The sequence below is a fragment of the Chiloscyllium punctatum genome, chromosome 4 (assembly GCF_047496795.1).
Source record: "Chiloscyllium punctatum isolate Juve2018m chromosome 4, sChiPun1.3, whole genome shotgun sequence".
Lineage (NCBI taxonomy): Eukaryota > Metazoa > Chordata > Chondrichthyes > Orectolobiformes > Hemiscylliidae > Chiloscyllium > Chiloscyllium punctatum.
In genome coordinates this window covers 77,711,206-77,732,575 of record NC_092742.1, presented here as the reverse complement: position 1 = coordinate 77,732,575, position 21,370 = coordinate 77,711,206, and the positions used below count along the sequence as shown (strand labels likewise).

The 21,370-nt window shown below is 40.6% G+C and overlaps 1 protein-coding gene across 1 annotated transcript; it reads right to left on the bottom strand.

The window, feature by feature from the left end:
* Window positions 1-2,766: 2,766 nt before the first annotated feature.
* Window positions 2,767-19,433, bottom strand: thbs1b (thrombospondin 1b). The gene is made up of 22 exons (XM_072569081.1): window positions 19,205-19,433; window positions 18,984-19,075; window positions 18,294-18,844; window positions 17,929-18,004; window positions 17,228-17,421; window positions 17,014-17,142; window positions 16,079-16,172; window positions 14,967-15,143; window positions 14,388-14,564; window positions 14,075-14,248; window positions 13,818-13,945; window positions 13,576-13,728; window positions 12,794-13,012; window positions 12,153-12,260; window positions 11,456-11,615; window positions 10,321-10,439; window positions 8,854-9,088; window positions 8,491-8,718; window positions 7,106-7,377; window positions 6,172-6,269; window positions 5,199-5,338; window positions 2,767-4,890 (listed from the first exon to the last, which is right to left on the bottom strand). Exons 2-22 carry the CDS (start codon window positions 19,048-19,050, stop codon window positions 4,883-4,885), a joined length of 3,507 nt encoding a protein of 1,168 aa, XP_072425182.1. The 5' UTR covers window positions 19,051-19,075; window positions 19,205-19,433; the 3' UTR covers window positions 2,767-4,882.
* Between the last annotated feature and the right edge of the window lie 1,937 nt (window positions 19,434-21,370).

Genomic DNA, 21,370 nt, shown 5'->3' with positions numbered 1-21,370 from the left:
ACTTTGGCCTATATTTTCCAAGCCTTGAATGGTGTGGACAATGTGACGAGTCAGTTGGGAATGTATGGCAAGTTCTGAAAAATGAGATTCTTAATTCTAATGAAACAGTCCGATTTTCCAACCAGGTTTTGAACAGCAGCATGACAATTTCACTGGTGAGTAGGATAACAGTCCCCAATGTCTCAAGGTATGCTCCATGGGCAGTGACCACCTGCAAACCCTGATCACCATACCAACCAGTCTCATCACATCCTTATGGCACATTTTCAACTCAGTTAGAACTTGGTTCCCCACTTCAATATGCACCTTGCAGTGCTTTGCCATTTTGCATTTTAATGCTGCTACAGGCCACTTTCATTGCAGGGACAAGCTCTCATCTCATGAAATGGACCAGAATAAATCTTAGGGCCCCTTGCTCACTCACTTAACTCTCATTCACTTTGCACCTACTTGAATTGTCACAGTGTATCTGTTACACCTTGCCTTTTGAACTTTGCTGCTTCATTCGGTACTTACAAGCTTCCGTTACTCATGTCTTGCTTTGCTATTTAATGTAGGCACAAAATTGGGTGGTCTGAATTGATTGTTAGCTGTGATGAAGAGAGTGGACATGTTGCTGTATGGCACCATGCAAAGCCAATCTCACACCGACATCTTCTGCCATCAGTTTGAGGTGAACATATTACATATGCTTCAACCAAATGGCCATGTCTCAAAGTCTAGGGTGAGTAGGCCTCAGTGAAGTCAAGGTAGACTGTTGTCAGTCAGGGGCTCTTACCAGTCCAAGGCGCTATCCAATCTCAGCCGACAGGTTTGGACATGGTCAGTTGGACTCTTGGAGTGGTCTGTTTAGTGACAGTCTGAATGCAACCAGTCTGATAATTTGTAGTAATTCAGCTGGAGAGCTGCACAGAGGTCAGTCACTTGTCTGCAAATGTCATTTGGTTGGAGACCTCAGTCAGTCCTTGGCCTCTGCTTATTGAAAGTGAAGATTATCTAAGAGGGACCACATTTAAGGAAGTCACTTCTGAAGATTAGAGACAGAGTGGACAATAATTATAGAGTGGGCAATTAAACAAACATATAAGGGTGGGTAATGATAATGCTTTGGAGGATATGGATGACTGTGAGGGGGTAGGGTGGGGGGGGGCAGGGGTATTCATCAATGATCACAATCATCCTGGCCTTGATGGTGGGGGTGGGGGGGAACCTCACATGGGAGGAAGTTGAAGGGGAGGAGTGCAGCATGATGCTTGGTGTGTTTAAGCCAAAGGACTGAGGCTCAGGCAGGTATGTCAGGAGATGAAGATGTAAATGAAAGAGGCTGATTGTGAGTGTGTGGAAGTTCAGCACTGATGGCATCAACAGGGAGTGAAACGAAGGCAGCAACACGGAGACTTAGGTGAGGAGTTCTGGATTACCAGGGTGAGCCTGCGATTCACTATGAAATGTGACCCGTGCTGCCTTCCATCCTCATGCAAATTGCAAAAGCACAATGAAAATGGAAAATGGCTGCGACCACATGCAGGGTGGGTGAATAAGTCTTTGTCTGGGTATGTGTGCTGTACTTATGCCATGAGGACCTTAAAGGGTAATTGCATTAATGAATTCACAGTACAGGAGAAAGTGAGGAATAGAGATGCTGGCTATCAGAGTCAAAAAGTGTGGCTCTGGAAAAGCGCAGCCGGTCAGGAATGAAGAGTTTATGCCTGAAACATGGATTCTCCTGCTCCTTGGATGCTGCCTGATCTGCTATGCTTTTCCAGTACCACACTCTTCACCTTCACAGTACAGATTGAAAGTATCTGTGGTCATAGCACCCTGCATGAGAAATGCATTCTGCGTCCAAATGTGAGACACAAGTGATATTGAGTGGGTCACCAGTCATTACAGAGTGATCATCATCTGTGATACAGAGGTAATCACAGGTGACCTTAAATGTGTCATCAGCACGCTACAGTTCACAAAGGCAAAGCTGCATAACGGTATAAAGCGGATTTCCTCTCACTTTGAACTGTACGTATTTTTTTCTATACCACAACAGTGAATAAAGTCAAAGTATTTGATGAAATAATTTGTACTGAAGCCAAATGAGTATGGGGAAAAGACTTGTAACAAGTAGGATCTGAAAGTGTGGTGGAAGTAGGTTCAGTTGAGTCATTCTAAAAGGACATAGATAGTGATTTGATAAGGAATAATGTGCAGGGTTGGAGAACGCAGGAAAATGACACGAAATAAGATGCTCATTTGGGGTGTATTATAGACTTATAGAACTGAATGGCCTTCTACACCATAACAACTGATTCTGAAGAACAAGTCTGGGATTCCAGTATTTGCTGTCCTGTGTATCTTCTTGCCAGCTCAAGTAGTACTGGCAGAGGCCTGTGAACTAAATAGCTAGCTTCCCCTTTGACATGGGAAATAATCATAATGCTAAAACAGTACGAGGGGACTTTTAAAAATTATATTCTAAGATGTTTTGATGCACCATATTTATAATAAGTCTAACTATACTATTTGAGTAATGGAATTATCCACTTTCTGATCCATTGTGTCGTCAATCTCATTAAGTAAATAGTTCAGTCCAGGTGAAAAGTATATGTTTATAACAATTTGCAAAGTGTCGTAGAGGTAATTGCATTGAATTCTGACATGATGTAACTTGGATGTCAATCTAAGGTTACATTCATCAAGTGGCTCGCTCGGGAAATTCCAACAATCATGAATGGTGCGTCATTATAGAAGGAATCAAAACTGAGGCCAGTGTGGTTTAGATTTCTATATGTTTTATTGTCATTTCATGTTTGTAACAAACAGCACTGTATGATTTGAACAGCTTTAAATGTAAAATGGTTAGAGGGTGTACAAAAGAAGCAACTGCTAATGATAAACAATGTAAAAAAAAAGCAACATCTCAACTCAGTGTGCAAAAGGTTTCGTACAGACAGAAATGCTAACTCTAGGTAACATTGCCTGATAAATTACTTAAATAGCTTATCTACAAAATAATGAGTTTTTTTAACCTGCTTAATGTTACAAGTTGCAACTGAGATATTCAATAATTTATACAAACCTTTTTTTAAAAAAAGAGCAATGACATACAAAGAGTTTGGGGAGGAAAGAACACACCTGGCAGCATGAGAAAATCTGTTGTTTTTCAATGCTGTTTCCTTACTGGGGCAATACATTTTCCTTCTGCAAAAATAAATTTTTGATTATGTACACAGCCTTTTTATACTACAGTAGCTTCGAGAGACTTTAGACACGTGAGCAAGGTTTTCTGCTGCTTGATCCAAAGGTTTGTATTGATCATACAACAATGAGGTAATATTTGTACATAAAGAAGTTTCACCTTTTTCACTTTTGGAAAAGATATAGATCCACAAGTACCAAGGCACAAGTGGTTGAAGTAGAAAAAAAACCAGCTTCTAGGTTCTAAGGGCTACTCTGTTCTTAAGCAGAGTGAAGAGAACTGCATTCTAAAGCCTTCTGGTATACAAGAAATACACTGATTACAGACTCAGAGTCTCCCATTTTCAGCTTCACTATGGGCTGCCCTTTTCAAGCAACAACTTTCAAACAAATGAAAATACCCTAAACTAGCTAGCATCAATATAGAACAATGTTAATAAATAATAATTGTATTTACAATCTTACAATGCACACAAGGACTAGTGATAAACTCTCATGGATAGTCTGCCGCCTTTTTTCTTTTTAAAGTGTCCTTTAATTGTATTTCATCCAGGATAAGAAAATAAATAAATCGACGACATTAAAAATTGTACTTTTTTTTATATCTACAGGCAGAACAAGTTGCCACTTTGGCAAACACTAGTTAAAGAGAAGAGCAGTCTCTTTGACAGTCTGCTTTTGCCTTTTCAACCATGGCATTGAAAGCAAATGAGCTTTCTAGGAGGCCAGCATAGGTGCTGAAGAGGTACTCTCGAACTGCTCTTCTAAACTTACTTGTTACCATCAGACTGGTTTCACTTGGAAGAAAAGTGCTAGCTGATGGCAGTGCCATCCTATGGGAACCATGGATATGTGTGATCTTCCACTTTTCTTCTTGGCACCAGGACCTGACAATACGTGTTTTGACCTCTGGTTTAGTTAGGTCAGCATGCATCTCGAGGGTTGACTTGGTTTGGGAGTTTGGGAGTTGTGGGGTGGGGGGGGGGGGGTGCTAGATTGGACATTTACATTTTCACTTCGCTTGGAACCAACTAGCTCTTACTGCTAGCATTTGCATTTTTACTTGAGTAATATTAATTTATCAACAAATAATCACATAAGGTCCAGTACAAAACAAGTAACAAGTTCCTCCATGGTTTCTTCCAGATATTTTTCACAAACAAAATAGATCCTATAGTTCTTCGCCCCAACTTTTTGGAAAAATTTTTATGCCATTCATTTAAGCCTCAGTTATTTTTTCCACCATATACCGGCCCATTTGTTTTTTTTTTAAACTTAAATAACAGTCCACAGCAGAAATAGTCTCATTAACAGTGTGCAATCTCCTTCCATGGAAACTCCAGCTATGCAAAATCGTAGGGCTGGAATGCCTAACGACTTACTAAGTAAAGCTCTTTCCAGACGTAACAGAGGTATTTTTTTTGAAAAACGTGATTGCGATTTGCATTTGTCAGAAGCAAAGGCAAGTTACTATAGTCAGTTGTGATCAAGGGAACAGTTCCTTTGCAGACTTGTTGCTGAACTTTATGTTGATAACATCCAGTGAGTTCTATCAGCCAATGCTGGTCGTGTGCTTTTGATTCCACAAATGAAAGTGAAGAAGAAAACAATGGTCCCAGGAATTGTTCCAAGAAAAGAGAAAGGTGCAACACCAACGTTTAAAACATTTCCCCTTCCAAAAATGCTGACATTATGAATCTGTGAAAGGATGACAGTGAGAATTCAGTCAGTCACAGTCCAAATCAGGAATCCTTAACTCTAATGCAGCACCTTTACGTTCTCATGTCTGCATGACTCCCAATTTTTATGTAAATTTTGTTAGAATGTCAGTGAGCTCTTGCTATTATTTATTCTACTTTTTTTATACAGCAGCTATTTTCCCATTAAACCTTCCCCATTCTGAATTATCAAGGAACAATTAGCACATTAAGAATTTTACGAAATCTTCAAGAAACTGGCAGTGAGGTAGAATTTATTTTTCCCAAATGTAATAGTGTAGCCCTTACCTCTACACTCGTATCTGAGATCAGAAAAGTAAACCATTTCTTGAGAGAAGACGAAGAGACCCAATCGTCCACCAGCATAGGTCTTGTCATAGATGGCCCCAGAGTCAGCCATGATCTTTCTCCCCTCATACATTACGACTCTGTAGTAGGAAGAACAAAGATTTATGCTGTCAGAATACTTAACTGTGGAATTGTTCACAGTCCAAAGCAACTCAATCTGCAGTTTATTGTGATTCAATACTCCAACTGTTCTCAACAATTTATAAATATTTTCTAATCACCCTGTTCAGAGAAGTTATTACACACTTCTGATGCAGGTAGGTCTTGAATCTGGGACTTCTGCCTCACAGAGGTAGGCGCATTACCACTATGCCTTAAGAGCCCTTTTTAGAAGAGGATAGTTTCGATCCATTGACTTCCGAGTTACTAGCCCAGCATGCTCTTACTCATCTACGCTAATCACATTTTTCCAGCACATGGCACATATCTTTATGTTCTGGCACTTCCAAGTACTAGTTCTTAAATAACTTTAGGATTCTCACATCTATTGCCTTTTAGGCAGTGACTTCCAGATACCCACAACACGTTGGTAAAAGAAACTTTTCCTCAAATCCCATCTAAATCTCTTTGCCTTAAACCTGTGCCATCTTTTTATTTGCCCCCTAATAAGGGGAAAGCTATTTCTCTATCTACATTATCCATGGCCCTTAGAACTTTGAAGCAGATCCCCTCAGCCTTTCTACTCTCAGGAAAATAACCCTGCCTTTTATAGTCTCTCTTCCAAACTCAGTCCCTCCAACTCAGGCAGATCTCTTTTGCACAGTCGTGCAATCACATCCTTCCTATAGTGTGGGGACTGAACAGCACAGTACTCCAGCTGTTGCCCAGCTAACATTATATATAGCTCCACCATAACCTCCTTGCTCTTGCCAGTAATGCATTAGAGTCACAAAGTACACACTGAGCTAGTTACCTGATGAATCCAGTCTTGGGTCTGTGGGTTAACTGCCATCTGTAAGCAGCCCTGTCCTTCCAACCAATGTTACGTGGATCATGCCACAATGTTTGAACCTAACAGATGAAAATAATAAATGAACAATTAAATGTTGAGTTAGAATTGCACAATACAACCAGCTGGTTTTACAGTAGTTTATTTGTACTGTTTCTGTACAGATTTAACATTTAAGAACAAAAGGTAGCAATCTGTTTATGGTAACGGGAAAAAGGTAGGAAAGTGGAGTTGAGTGTTATCACATCAGCTGTGGTCTCTGAATGGCATAGCATATTTAATGGGCTGAATTGCCTACTTCTGCTCCTGTGTCCTTTGGTCTCACTGTCTATTTAGGACATTCCCAAATGCAAATATCAATGCATTTTAAAAGTCATCCTGTGCTTGCTTAATCAGTATCTAGAATTATAGGAAATATAGCACATTTGGGAAAAAAATGACTTGAGGAAAATATCTGTGCTTAAAACAAATTTGGATTCATAACTCAAGACAAGTCTAGATTTGATCTCAACCAATTCACAAGAGTTTGGTTGCTATGATTAGTTGACAGCTTCACAATCATTATGTCCTGGCAGAGTATGAGAATAGGAGAAAGAAATTTAACTTTTTTTAGCCTCGTGATTCCTCAGAAAACATTTTTCTATTCAGATAATACTAATGTATTCTATTATCACAGACACTACATAAATGTATTGATCCTTATCTTTTTTTTCCCTATAGTATTACAGTTCCCTGCTTCAGTTTCAAAATGTAACTGTTGTTGATTTTCCTAACAGACTTACTATAAGCTGTATACATGATTTGGACCCAATATAGCTACAATTTCTGTAAGGTGTAGCGTAAAACATGCACTTTGTCCCAATATAAAACTTGTAGTTTGTGGAGGAAGTTCTTATACCTGTCCTTCTGTATTGCCAGTGTGCCAGAGTGCATTACGCAAGTGCTCTCCTGGCCCAGTTGTAGAGTTCACCACTTTGATGGAGAGTCCAGCATAGCCCTGTGCTCTGGTTGGTGTATCAAGCCAATAGGTCTGTGTGATCTGCTTCCACATTACCACATAGAAGCGACTGCTGGACTGGTATCCAAATACAAATCCAGCATAGTCATCATCTCGTTCAGTATTTATGAAGAAAGTACCACTAAAGTCCACAGCATTGAATTCATCATATCCTATTCACAAAGTAAAGAAAATGTCAATGACCCATTTAATAAATCATTTTCATGAGTGATCAACAGTGATTTGTATGGAATGAATTACATTCATATTGTATAAAGGATGGTTATGTTCATTCAGGAACATACACTTTGAATGACCTCTGAACTAATATTGCATACAATCTTGCTGCTATTGTAATCACTTTTCAATGTTAGTCATCTACATCAGGAAAGTGAATACAGGGTAACATGAATGTACACTTTTATAAGTAGATTTTACTTGTGTTTAATGGAGGCTGCTAGAAAAGCTAAGTACTGATAAAACAGCAGTACAAAGTTTCATAGTGGGACTGTTAAGCACTAACCATTACAGTCTTCTACAGACATGAGTTAGAGATTTGACTGGTGCTACAAATAGCTAGTTAAAAATAATGGCAGTGCAATCTCTGCCTCTTTTGAACTGTGGTCCTATGTCACCCAAGTAAATTGGCTGATTGCAATTCTTAACACGTGTTTTCAGAAATTTTGTGACATGGGGTGAGGGATGGAGAGGGGTTCTCAGCTGCACGTTTTGAAACTTAAAGCCTACCAAGACGCTAAAATACCAAGCAGCCCATCTGAAACAGGATGTTTGAATATGCAAAGATGCACCCTTTGCCAATTGGCTGACAAAGATTTCAAAGGGTAGCTACAAAATAATCAGAGGTGTTTTTGCCTTGCAAAGTCCACCTGTCTGTAACAGGTAGTGAATGCCCAAGTGCAGTCCTTTAAAAGGAAAGCCCAGTTAAATTTTTGCTTTTAATTTTGTGGAATTCGGAGTGCAATAGGAAAAAGAATTGAGCCTGCTATTCATGCTTTAAAGGGTTTCCCTCATACTTGATCTCATGCCCTCTTCCCCACAACATGACCTACCAATGAACTCAGAATTATTTGATTTTTAAGAACTACACTGGGCATCCAGTGCCAGCTGGAATGTGCCAATGGCATTTAAATGAAGCCCAAAGCAGAGTTTGTCTTTCTTCTTGGACTGGGACAGTTCATTAGGTACTGGCGTAACACTGGCAACTTTGCACTTATTCTGGCTACAGGTTAAATCAGAGAATTCAGATATAATCTAAATCCACTCACCTACAGCAATGCCAGGATCACAATTAACAGTCTGTACCAACTCTTTGCCTTTATGCCTGACTACCCAGTTGGGGTCAATTTGGGATGTTCCCTTGGGATCCAGTGGTACCATTTGGAATTTGCGGAAGTCAGTCTCAGTGATTTCAAAGTTTTCAGGACAAACATCATAGATGTCCAGGATACTGTCTCCATCAAAATCATCCTTACAAGCATCACCTCGGCCATCACCTGAACAAGGGAAAAGTGATGTTCTTCAATTAAAATATTCTCAAACATTTTACTAAGTATTTTTCTGTTGTTATTTGATTCAAGTTCCTAGTAAAAAGCTATTAAATCACATTAAGAGAATTCTTATTTTCTTACCATCAGAATCAGTTTGGTTAGGATTGGCTTTCAACCTACAATTGTCCTTCTCATCGGGAATACCATCATTATCATCATCATGATCACAGGCATCACCCTTTCCATCCTTGTCGTGATCTGCCTGGTTAGCATTGGGGATGTAGGGGCAGTTATCCAGGTTATTCTGGTGACCATCTTCATCAATATCCTGGTTATTATCACATTTATCTCCTACAAGGTCGGAGTCCGAGTCAGTCTGAAATTAAATAAACATACATGAGTCCATGTTCTGGAGCAGTGTTTAGAATAGTCATTTGTAATGTCAGCCAAGATAAGGTGAAATAAGTTCCTTTTTAAAGTTCAAACTGAATTCATGGAGCAGCACATTATACCAAAACAATGTTGTAATCTTGCTGCAACACATATGCAACTGGATGTATAAAGTGTGTGTAAAGTAGAATAACTAATGACTGTACAAGCTGGTGTTGCTATTCATTTAGAATTACATTGACTGGAGCCCATTAGATTCAGTCTTTTGTACTATTTACGTTCCTAGCAAATAAGTTTACAACAAAAGTCAAAACATCAACACTCCTTGTTCAATGATTTGTATTGTATAAGGGATGTTGATTACGGTGCAATTATTTACTTCTTTTGGTTATTTTCAGTGGAATGAAGCAGTAAATTCTGGATTATTATGGTGTGCCAGGATAATATAAACCTCACTCGAAAGCTTTGTCTCACATTCACTTCAGTCTGAGTGGCATTCTTGCGAACAGGCTGTTATTTGTAGGTAAAACTCTGTTCACAGACTGTTGCCATCCTTACCAGAATAACCTTAACTGCCATGAAAGCAACACAGTTTCATAACAACTAAGATTCTATTGACAGGGGCATGCAGTTTTTAAAAAATCTTAAACACTTCAACACAAAATGTGGAAGTAGTAGTTTCCCTGGGATGTGGTGAAGATGTAACTAATTGGCATGTAAAAGCTAAATAATTTAAAGTTCAGGTTTGTATTGGTTACATGGATGCAATCCAAATCCCTCCAGACAGAGACTGACATTATATTACAACTTAATTTTATATTCTCAGGGGCAGGATTCACTCTCATCAAGAACCTTATTGCCATGTTTATCACTGTTGACTCTCAGACAGAATCCAAATTAACCAAAACAGGGAGGACTACAATCATCCTTACAAACCAAAGAAGCTAAATTAGAGGAATTTAGTTAGTACATTTTAATTGGCAAAGCATGTTGACTGAAAACCACAATTTCATACTTTTGAATAATTTTACTTCAGATTATTTAGACACTGATTATGGGTAGAAATTATTAACCATATCTCTGCAAATTTCAAATATTAATTTCTACCATTGGTCCAGGCCTTTCTAAGATATGGAAAAAATCTTGATTTTAAAAGAATCTAATTTTACACTGGCATTTTTGCTGGTGGCTATTAATTAAAAATTCAGTAAGACTTACTTGTTCTGGATTGTGTTCTAACGGACAATTATCACACTGATCACCAACACCATCTAAATCTGTATCCCTCTGGTCAACATTGTACACATATGGGCAGTTGTCCTTCTCATTCAGAATGCCTAGAAAGCAAAAACATTTGTAGCAATATTTTTCAGAAATGTGGAACTTGCAGAACATTTCTGAGCTTTGCATTGGCACATTAATTTGAGTTTAATAAGATTATGAGACTAGAGAGATTGGAAGTGAGAGAACAGAGAGGATAAGGAGAGATTTAGCATTCATTAGTAGTGTAAGGAAATCTGATCGATCAAAAAGAGATTGTTTTCACTGGTCGGATGCTGAAATAAGTAAAGAATACAGATTTATAAAAGAATTAGGGAAATGAGGTTGTTTTCGCACATCAAGTTGTCATCTAGATTACCCAAAAGGGTGGTCGTAGCAAATTAGTAACTTCAAAGTGGAATGAAATAAATGAAAACTTGTAAATGAAAACTTTACAGAGCCATGGGCAAAGAGCAATTGCATGGGACTAACTGAACAACTCTTTCAGCACAAACATGTGCCGCTTTCCTAATTATGATTCCAATCCTTTATTGCCAATGTATTGCACCCCATTCTGGATTTTATGCATTATGGATGAATTGAAGGTGTTGGAGGGATTGCAAAATGAGATTTACAAGAATGTTTCCAGGGAGTGGAACTTGGAGAAGAGAAGGCTCAGAAAAGATTTGATAGCGACAGTTAAAATTGAGAGATCTGGACAGAACAGAAGAAGAAGAGCTGTTCTTACTTGTGAAAGAAAATGGAGAATGAGAGTACAGGTTTAAAGTAACTGGCAAAAGAAGTGAAAGCAACAGAAGAAATAACTACTTCCTATGTGAAAAAAATGTTAAGATCTGGAATGCACTACCAGAGAGAGTGGTGGAGGCAAGTTCAATTAAATAATCCAAAAGCAAACTGGATAGTTATCTGAAGGGGAAGAATGTGCTGGGCTATGAGAAAGTGATAGAATGACACTTGGTAAACCGCTAATTTGGAGAACTGTCACAGTCAGGAAGGACTCATGCCTTTAATGCAGTGTGTCGAAATATGATATGATAACTTAATCTTTAACTGGCAAATAAAGAATTCTTACCATCTCCATCAATATCAATGGCACAGGCATCTCCCTCTCCATTTGCATCAGTGTCTGTCTGGTCAGGGTTATGGTCGTAGGGGCAGTTGTCACAGCGATCTCCAACATCATCCCGATCATAGTCATATTGACGAGGATTAAACAGGAATGCGCAATTGTCCTGCAGAATAAGTTGATGGATGAAATTAGATGGAAATACTAGTTTTAAATAATATGAAAGAAAGGACGATGTTCACTTAAAAGTTTTGAATTGAACTGTAATTTGAATGAATGTTCTGAAAGTCTCTGATTATTCAGCTAAAGCTTAGACAGTGGTTATGGACATGTCAGTGTCAAATGCTGAAGCAGAGTTTCAAAAATTAGTGTGTTATTGCCGAAGCACTTTGGTCTATCAAACTCTTTATGTACATGTGGGTATGAAAACACAAAGGGTCAAGTCAGAAGAAAGCTTCCTTTGAATGATGTTACACTCAGCAAGTCGGTTTCTCAGATACCTGAGACAAGACCCAGACAGTTTTGGCAGCTGTGTGCTATGTCTACAGGTTGCATAACTCCCAATGAATCTCGCCTTCATTCTGCAGCAGCAATGTTTTTTCTCCCTCTGAATGAATGTCATAGGTTGGATTGTGCTTTTTGTTAGCACAGTCTATACTCGCAGAATGGCAGAAGGGTAGAATATCTTTCTTTCACAACTTACCCTCTCATCTGGAATGCCATCATTATCATCATCATTATCACAGGCATCACCAACTCCATCCTTATCGTGATCTTCTTGTCCAGAATTGGGGAGTGATGGACAATTGTCCTGTAAATCAAGAAGGATTGGTATTGTAGCTATGCATTATAACACTGTTCAAAGACCTGTCAGTTCATTTATATGCAAAGAAGCTGCTCTACGGAATTGTGCTTTAAGACCTCTCTTTGATTCGACTTTAAAAGCCCTTGTCTAACAAAAAAATATTAGGTTGAACACATCTGAGGAGAAGGCTGTTTTCACTAATGTTCACTCAGTCTGACAGAAATTTCTTCTACAATCCACACCCTGTCTTTTTCTTGTCATAATACAGATTTATTACACCAAAAACTGACAAGTTAATTCCAAATGTGATAGTTTACTCCTCAATTTTCTGTTTGTAGTGCATGTTCAATACATCAGTGCTATTTGTCCTGAGGGTATAAAAATGTTGCCTTTCAAGTAAAAGGCTCTGTGTTAAGTGACACCAACTCTATTTCAACTAAAGCACTACACTTAAGCTGAGTCTGTGTTTGCCAGGTAATGAAGCTGTGATGGTAAGAAACGGATAGATAGCTCCTAATTTGGAAGCAATGAGAGGTTACCTTTTTACAGTGGTAAGTAGCATTGACCACACAGGTGAGATCTTTATTTGGCCAACCGTCCAAGTCAGTATCCTCTCCACAGATGATGCCATTGCCAGCAAAACCAGGCCTGCATTCACAACGGAACATCTGGTCACTGAAGATACCAAGGTAAATGCATCTGGCATGCTTGTTGCAATTGTGTGTGCCATCTTTGCAGGGGTTACGTGGCTCACAGACCTATTAAAAAGAAAATTAGGATCATTTAAATTTCTTGTAAACTTAAGTTATAACTTTAATATTCAATATTTTAGGCAACATCCCACCTTTCAGATAGATATAATTTTCCAATGCAACTTTCCTGACGCTAACTAATTGCAGTTACTTACTTTAGAAACAAAACACTAAAATTTCTTCTTTCATGGGATGTGGACATTACTATCAAAGTAAGACTGAGACTAGCCTTTTCAATTCCAGAACCTATTAAGCAAATTTAAATTCTACCAGCTGTGATTCAAATTCACATCCTTTGAGAATTAACCTGGTGCAGTAGATTATTAGTCCAGTGACATTATCCCTAATTCACCATCTCCCCACAGCAATTAATTTAATGTCCCCTCTGAAAGGAAACATCTGTCAGACAGTGCTCTCTCAGAACTGTACTGGACTGTTAGTTTTGCTGTTTGTGCTCATGCCCTGGAGTGGAACATGAACTAAGACATGTTGAATTCAGAGGTAAAAGTACCATATAATAATCTCCAGCTGTTATCCAAAGTGTGAGCGAGTTAATGACTTAACCTCACCTGCTTATTCTTTGTAGCCTCCTCAATGCCTCTGCCGAATGGTTGATTGCCAGTGTATCGCAGTGGGCAGGGCAGACAATTGTAACCTGGTTCAGTGTTTTCACACCTTTGCTCCCCATTGACTTGAAAACAGGTATCAGGCACTTCTGAGCACTGCAAGAGATTTTTAAAAGAATGAAATGAGGTACAGAACTAGAATTTACAATATATGAAAACATACCATGAATTTCATAGGGCAGTACCTCATTGATGTCCTCACAATGAATACCATCTCCTCTGTAACCATGAGGGCAGGGACCACACGTCCAGGAGCCATCTGGGAAGCTTGTACACTTGCTTTGAGCAAAGCATGGATTTGATAAACATCCATCTGTAATGCAGATGATTTGTGCTGATTAAAATGTTGTAAGATATACACTACAGGCAAAAAAAAATGAAAAGCATTGCTTGATTATAATTGTTGTTGAAGTGAAGACACCATGAAAACAGTTCAGTTTACCAATTGGGCACTCCAGTTTGTTGCATAGCTGAGTCTCCCGGGATTCACCCACACAATTTTTGCCTTCATATTCCGGTGCTGGACTGTCACAAAGACGGGTGCGTTTCTGAATTCCACCTCCACAGGTGACGGAACAAGAGTTCCATGGTGACCAAACACCCCAGTTCCCATCAACTGAAAAATGGAATGATATGCTTTGAGTATCTTGCACCATGAATGCTTTACAATTGCTGTGTTTTCAGTGACTGTTAGGAATATAATTTCAGAATTAATGAGGTATGTGAAACATCCTGCATCCCAAACGAATACTCACTTGGGCATGGGACTTGTTCACACTTCTCAGTTTCCCGCTTCGGTCCCTCACACTCTTTGCCACCCATTTGTGGCATTGGGGAGTTACACAGGCGGATGCGAGTGATCACTCCAGCTCCACAGCTCACTGAGCATGACGACCAAGGGGACCAATAACTCCAACCACCATCTTGTTTGACTGAAACAAAGTAACAAGGTAAACATTAAAAATCATTGTTTTGTTGAACATTGGAGAAGTAGGCTACTCTCTTTTAAATAGTTCAGTGTAAATGGACAAACTTCAAGAATTAAACCAACATTAAGTAGTTGCAGGTTGAGGAAGCTTGGATGTGTGTCACTGATGCTGCAGTATTTTTATTGGTTTTGGCCACATTTTATTCCATCTATCTTCAAATCGTTGACATTTTGTACTTCCTTTCTCAAGCAGTAATGTCCCTGGACTGGTTCAACTTGGGTTCATGCTTGTGTGAAATGGAAGAAATGTACCTACAAGGACATGTGTGCTGGTATGTAAAACTAAATAGGACTACTTTATTGCCTTGAGACACTCAATCAATATAATAGTGGATACAAAACTCACATCTCTTGTCACATTCTTCTAAATGACAGCTACGAGTCTGAACAGAGGTCCCATGACAGTCACTATTAATCCGATCGCAGGAGCGGCCTCGCTGCTGGGTTCCAATTCCACAGGTGACAGAACAATGTGTCCATTCAGACCAGGGAGACCAGCCAGCCTCAGATTCATTTGGAATTGCTGTTAAGAAAAAAATCAAGCACATGTCAACAACATTCTCAGAATGAGAGAGGTTTATTGCACCTTGCACTATGGAATGTCCTCAGACAATGAAAGAAATGTAAACTAACCAAACTACAAAGTCTGTACATGTTTTCTGTTTTCTCAAATGCACTTGCTCTTGGCAGCTGCCTACACTCTAGGTCAAATGTGTGATCATTTTTAATGCTTGCCTAGACTTTCAACCTTTGTTGTCCTCATACTGAGATAAAAGACAAAACCACATCAAAGGATCAAATGACTGACAATCTCTTATCACCTTGGCTGTAGGGGATCATCCAGATTTAGTATGGCTATGAAAAATGTATTACTATTCCAGAAACACTCGTTATTTTGAACCATAGCAAGCAAACAGCTTCTATACTTGATTTCCAATTCTATTTCTAATAGATGCCACTATTACCCTATAAATGCTTAGGGGCAACATTCCCTAAATGGTTCCCAATGTGATCAAATGCCACAGTACAAAAAAAAACTTCTGTTTAGTTGGATTTTCAATGCATGTTATAGTCTGCCTAGCTAGACAGTTTAGAGAAGCTTTGCAACTTTTCACCTCACCGAGTTTTCCAAACCAGGGGGTCAGGGTCAGAAGCTGAAATTCAGAGGTTGCTAGCTTGGAGGCAGCAATTGCCACCAGGGAGCTCTGACCGAGTTGTAAAAGCTGTGCCCCCTTACTAACAAGCCCTGACTCTCAATTTTGAAAGGTCATAATAATTTTCAAGTCTCAAGTGGGCTTTCCAGGGGAAAAACATATTAGTCTATCAAGGCAATGTTATTCAAATAGTTTGCGATCAGTGGAGCCTTTCCATTTAGCACACACTTTCTTCCCCCCACCCCAATGCCATACCTCTTCAATTATGCATTTAAGAACAGAGATTAGTTTCACCAGGACGTACATGGACAGCGGGCACAGCACTCCCCATCTGGGACTACAGCATCAGCACATGACACAGTAGGGCAGGAAATCCTCTGGCAGAAGGTGACTGATGACTGGAGAAAGGGGAAGAAAAGAAACAGTGATCAAGCAACTTTTGGAAGAGGACAAGTTTTTAAACATATGCCTGGTAACAACACCATCTGTCAACTGCACAGGCAAAAGCAAAATAACAGCAGTTGATTAAAATCCATTTTTATTTTTCCAGTCCTGTTTGTTGGTTCTAGCCTGCAGCTAGAAAGGGATGGAGACTGAATAATGTCATGTGTTGGTGAGGACCCAGAAAACCCATATTGCTCTAGGAACTGCAGTGGAAGTATTTTCCGCATCTGGGAGTGCAGAATTTGATAACAGACTGCTCAGAAAGCAAGCTTCGGTTGAAATATTATGTGTCCATCCCACATATTTTGCTGATTTACATCATTATTGGGCAACATACAGGAACCTTTCAATTATCTGCAAATTTACTCCCTGATAGAATTACAAAGATTGTGGCTTTCATATTTCTCTTTTGGAAAAAGCTTTTAACATTGTTCCAAACAGTCAGTTTCTTTAAATTTGGTCCAGTTTATGTTTGGCACATGCTCTTCCCCTTGAAAATATTGCCCAACACAACATTTCCCTCAGATATTCAAAACGACTCAAAAGCTAACAATAGTCTGCTCAGTACACACAGACAGCCCTTAGACCTGTGGTTATTCATATTCTTTTTAACAGTTTTGGCAGCATTGGCAGTAGTTCCAGCTACTAAGTTGGAGCAACAATTGACTACTGCTAGACCAGGGATTTCACTCTGAATGCAAGTAATGCAATTTCCAGTGTTTATAACAATGCAAAAAATCTTTGCCAGAAGTTGTTTCTTTGTTTTGAAAAGCATGTTTTGTATTGCAGTTTTACCTGACAAGTGCAGTCTGTGCAGTTGTCCACTTTCCATTGATCTTTGTCTTTGTAGGTCATGCCATTGTGAAAACATCCTCCTATCTGTTTGATTCCAATCCTTTTGGCAATCAATTCATTTTCTGCAGTCTGGAGGAGAAGGCAGTGACAGGTCATTACAGCCCATGCAGATGTGACTAAAGTACAAAAGACTTGATTCCTGTAGTTTCCTTACCACTTTTTGGACATTATTAACCAGCTGGGTGACCATCGTCCTGAGAGCTTGCAGTTCAGAGAACATGTTGGACAGTTCCTCGCAGGAGATGCCGCAGACTGTCTGAAGATCTTTGGGTTTGTGACCGTAAAAATTGGTCCTGATGGCTGGGCTTTCAGAGCCCCTGATTGGTAAAGGAAGAATTCCTGGAGCAGCTGCAAAAAACATAAGAGGTGGAGGTACATGAGGGCCAGCAATCAATACAACACATTCCAAACTGTTTCTGCCCCAAGATCAGTTGATAAGTCCATGGGATAACAGTTTGTATTTGCATCTATGGGCAGGGGGGTGAGTCTAAGAAGAGGTTTTAAGAGCAAAGTCTGGCATGAGATGCATTCAGCAATTGCCTCCACCCAGAAAAACACAGCAGCAACTTAACGTGTGTCTCATTCCCGCTTTTAGAGTTGGTGTTGCTGGATCAGTCCTGAGCCAATCCCAACCTCCCATCGCACCCACGCCCCGTCAAACACACACACACACACACACACGGGAAAGGGCTTATATTGCGTGAATACGATAATGCCTGGCTAAGAGTTTGGGACAACTTCTGGGTCTCACTGACTTAGCTGCTAATACTCGGGGTGAGGCAGTGTGGCTGGTCTAGCGGATGGCGCTTGTTGAGAAAGGATTCCCCTGGACAAGATCCCGTGTGCGATACTTACTGTTGTAGCAGCCCTTGTTCATCAGAATGGTTTCCAAGTTGGTCCCAAAAACAAAGCGCACGTTCTGCAGTACTCCCTGTGTTACAGAGAAGGAAGAAACACAATTGGAGCCACTTTAAAAAAAAATATTCTTCTGGACTGCACTCTTGTCACTTGATGTCGGTAAACGCGAGAGCTCCCGCTACACTTAATGCTATCTGAGGTTACCTCTCTGTTCCCAATTCATTTTAAAGTAGGCAGATGTTTACAGACTAGTCGGCGCGTTGTCTGTAGTTTCTTTAACGCGCGCAGAGTTATTGAGACTCAGTCCGTGCCCCTGGCTGTCCCTCCCTGGTGTGTGTGTGTTCGTGCCTGGGTCCTCTCACCTGGAAGTTGTTCCGGAGACCCGGTCCGCCTTTGGCTAGCCTCAGGCTGTAGTCACCAGGCTTCAGCACTTTGTGAATGGCTGCCTCCAGCTCCACGCCATTGACCTTCTCACAGCCCACATAGAGCGTGGCCACGTCCTCCTGCACGAACAGGGTGAGGTTCTTCCAGCGGGCATTGGCCAGGTGGGCATCGGTGATGGACACCATGCTCTGTTTGCCCTCGATGGTGATGGTCAGGTCGAGAGTGTTCGCCTTGCCGTTGGACAGGATCTCGAAGATGCGTGTCCCCTGCAGCGTGTCGATGGCCACCAAGGTGCCCCGGCTTTTCTTCATCTGGCGCAGGGTGGCGAGGAAGATGAAGCCCTTCTCCTGCTGGATGTGGTCGATCAGCTCACTGAAGCTGTTCTCTGAAGCCGGGGCAATGAGCTCAGGGTTCAGGATCCTGTAAGCCGGGCTGCTCGCCTCCGGCCCCTTTACCATATGCACCCCTACATTTTTGCGAGTAAGGCCAGTGATGTCGAACAGATCAAAGACACCATCCACTCCGGCGTCTGTCCGGGACAGGAGAGAGAGGGAGGGAGAGAGAAAGGGCACAGACTTAACGCGCATAATTACTGTTTAAAACAAGGCATTTGCAACAGGAGGAGTGCGCCCACAACCGCGGAATAAGTGCATACACACACAACTCACCTTGGATTCGCTTGGGCGAACAAGCAACAATCATTAAAAATAGAAAGAGTCCTTGCAGTGGCTTCATTTCAGTGAAGGAACTCCCTCAGAACCTGGCATATATATAAAAAAAAAGGAGGGAAAATCTATTTTGTTGTTGCTGCACAGAGTTTCCAACAATACAATTAATCAAATTGGTGTGTTACTGTAATCGGGACAGAAAAGCACACTCGTTCACTGACCAGTAGTGAAGTATTTTCAATCTTCAAACGAGCAGTGCAGACACGAATAGCTCCCCGTAAGACAGACGCTGGCAGGGACCAAATCCGAAATGTACAGAGTCCTTCTACAAGATCTGGCTTCTCAAAGGCTCGAAACTTGTACTTTTTTCCCCCCAAAAAAATTCTCTCTTCTCTTTCCCCCTCCAAGTCTTTGACTAAGAAGTCTTTGACTAAGAAGCAGCCCCTGCAGCTGTGGGTGCCCGAGATCGATACTACTGTGAGACTGGAGAACGGCTGCTTTAAATACCCTCTCACATTCCTCACATTCAGTCTCTGCCAATCACTGGCTGCCTGGGAGGAAGCGGGCTTGTGTTTATTCAGTTACCTCACAACAAGAGGGATACAGTTCCGAAGCAGTCAGACCGCAGCGAGGAAAGTAATTAGGCGGATGCCAGTGGAGCCGAGCCAAGAATACTCAAAGAGTATAACCGAGAGGTGCTGGGGTTCTGGCCAGACTCACCCACCCCCGACATCCCGTCCGTGGGTCCAGATTTTGACGCTCTAACCCAGACGGTCCTGTACCATGCATTCCCTTCCCAGACACACACCTTTATTGAGCAAAATGTAACAAGCACGTGTCGAAACATACTTTTAAGTCTCCCTATTATAGGAATGTGATGGTGTGGTTTAAGAAAGTGATTTTTTTTCAATGAAACGATGTGTCTCGAATAAATGAAAGACCTGTAGTATCATTCCACGAATTGTGAGCGGATGGTATGTTGCGTTGCAGTGTTTCCGAGCTGTCCTCCGATTTCCCCACTAGGGGGAAGTGTGTCCGTTTCATTTGCCGACCAGCAAATGTCTTGCGACTCTTGGTTCACCTTCTCAAGACAGACAGTGCGAAAGCCCATTTCACACTGATACAGTAGTCCAAACTGCAATCGATCAGTCTCGCAGCAGATCTCGCCTTCCGAATGCATTTGCTTGACATATTTCAGTAGTGCAAACGGAAACATACAACATCTTTCGATTTCATGCCATACTAAAGTATCAGATTATATTCGTTACTCTTCTTAATGATAAAGCAACTTTATCATGATTGTAACTAAATTATATTTCCAGCAAATGTTTAAAAAGTTGTGGTATTCACTAGAATAGGACAAAAGAAGTCTGTTTTTTAAAAAAAAATTGTATTTGTTTTCCATTAGACCTTTACGTCATTGGAGAAAATTCTGATCCTGGAAATAGTTTTTTGACGTCGGTGCATTTTTGTTTGCTTAGCTCTTACAATAGAGGAATTCTGAGGATATCAGCTTCATTGAGATTTCCTGGGACAGCAGCAATATACGTTTCACTCTCTGTATCTTTGGCCCATGGCTTACTCTCACCTTCCAAATCTTTCGCACAGATTAATATGTCAACAACGCAATTTCTTCCTTTGTCAACTGGCCAGATGTGATTAGGGTTTCACTAAATATCAGCACTAGTGTCAATCAGCCAAAGACGGGTAAACCAACAACGCAACAATATTTCCCAAAGGCAAACAAATTTGCTTTGCAGTTTTTGCAAGTATTCTTGTCCTACTTGACCTTGTCAAGGGGTTAAACATCTCAGTTGAATCTCGAGGTTTCCCTTTCTAACCCAGTGTGTGATTTCAAATAAACCTGTTGGACTCTAACCTTCAGTAGTGCGACTTCTGGCTTTGCCCACACAGTCCAACACGGGCACTTCCACATCAGAGCCCAGTGTTTGTAGGAGACATGAGGGTGGGCAATGGCAAAGTACATTGGGTTTTAAAACTCTTTTCTGGTCGGATGTATATTCCATTTGATTTTTGACCAGGGCTGAGGTCTATGTCCAATGAAAGCAAAATACTGTAGTTGCTGGAATAAAAGTAGAAAATGCTCCAACATTGTCCTTCTTGCTAACAGTTGTGCGTCTCTAGCCTCTCTTCAGAATGACTACCCCTAGAGTCATAGTGGCTTTAAGACCTGAGTATATTTGAGGTTGATGCATTCTGAAGTGTATGGCACTAGCTCTCAATGTGTGACTGACACTGTTGGTGATCTGGAATGAGCACTTTTAGCAGTTTTCAATATTACAGCCCTGGATTGATCCTTTCTGTCAACCCATTTGCTCTCCTTTTGCATGTCTATTTGAAACCTCATTTGACTCTGCACTGGAAGG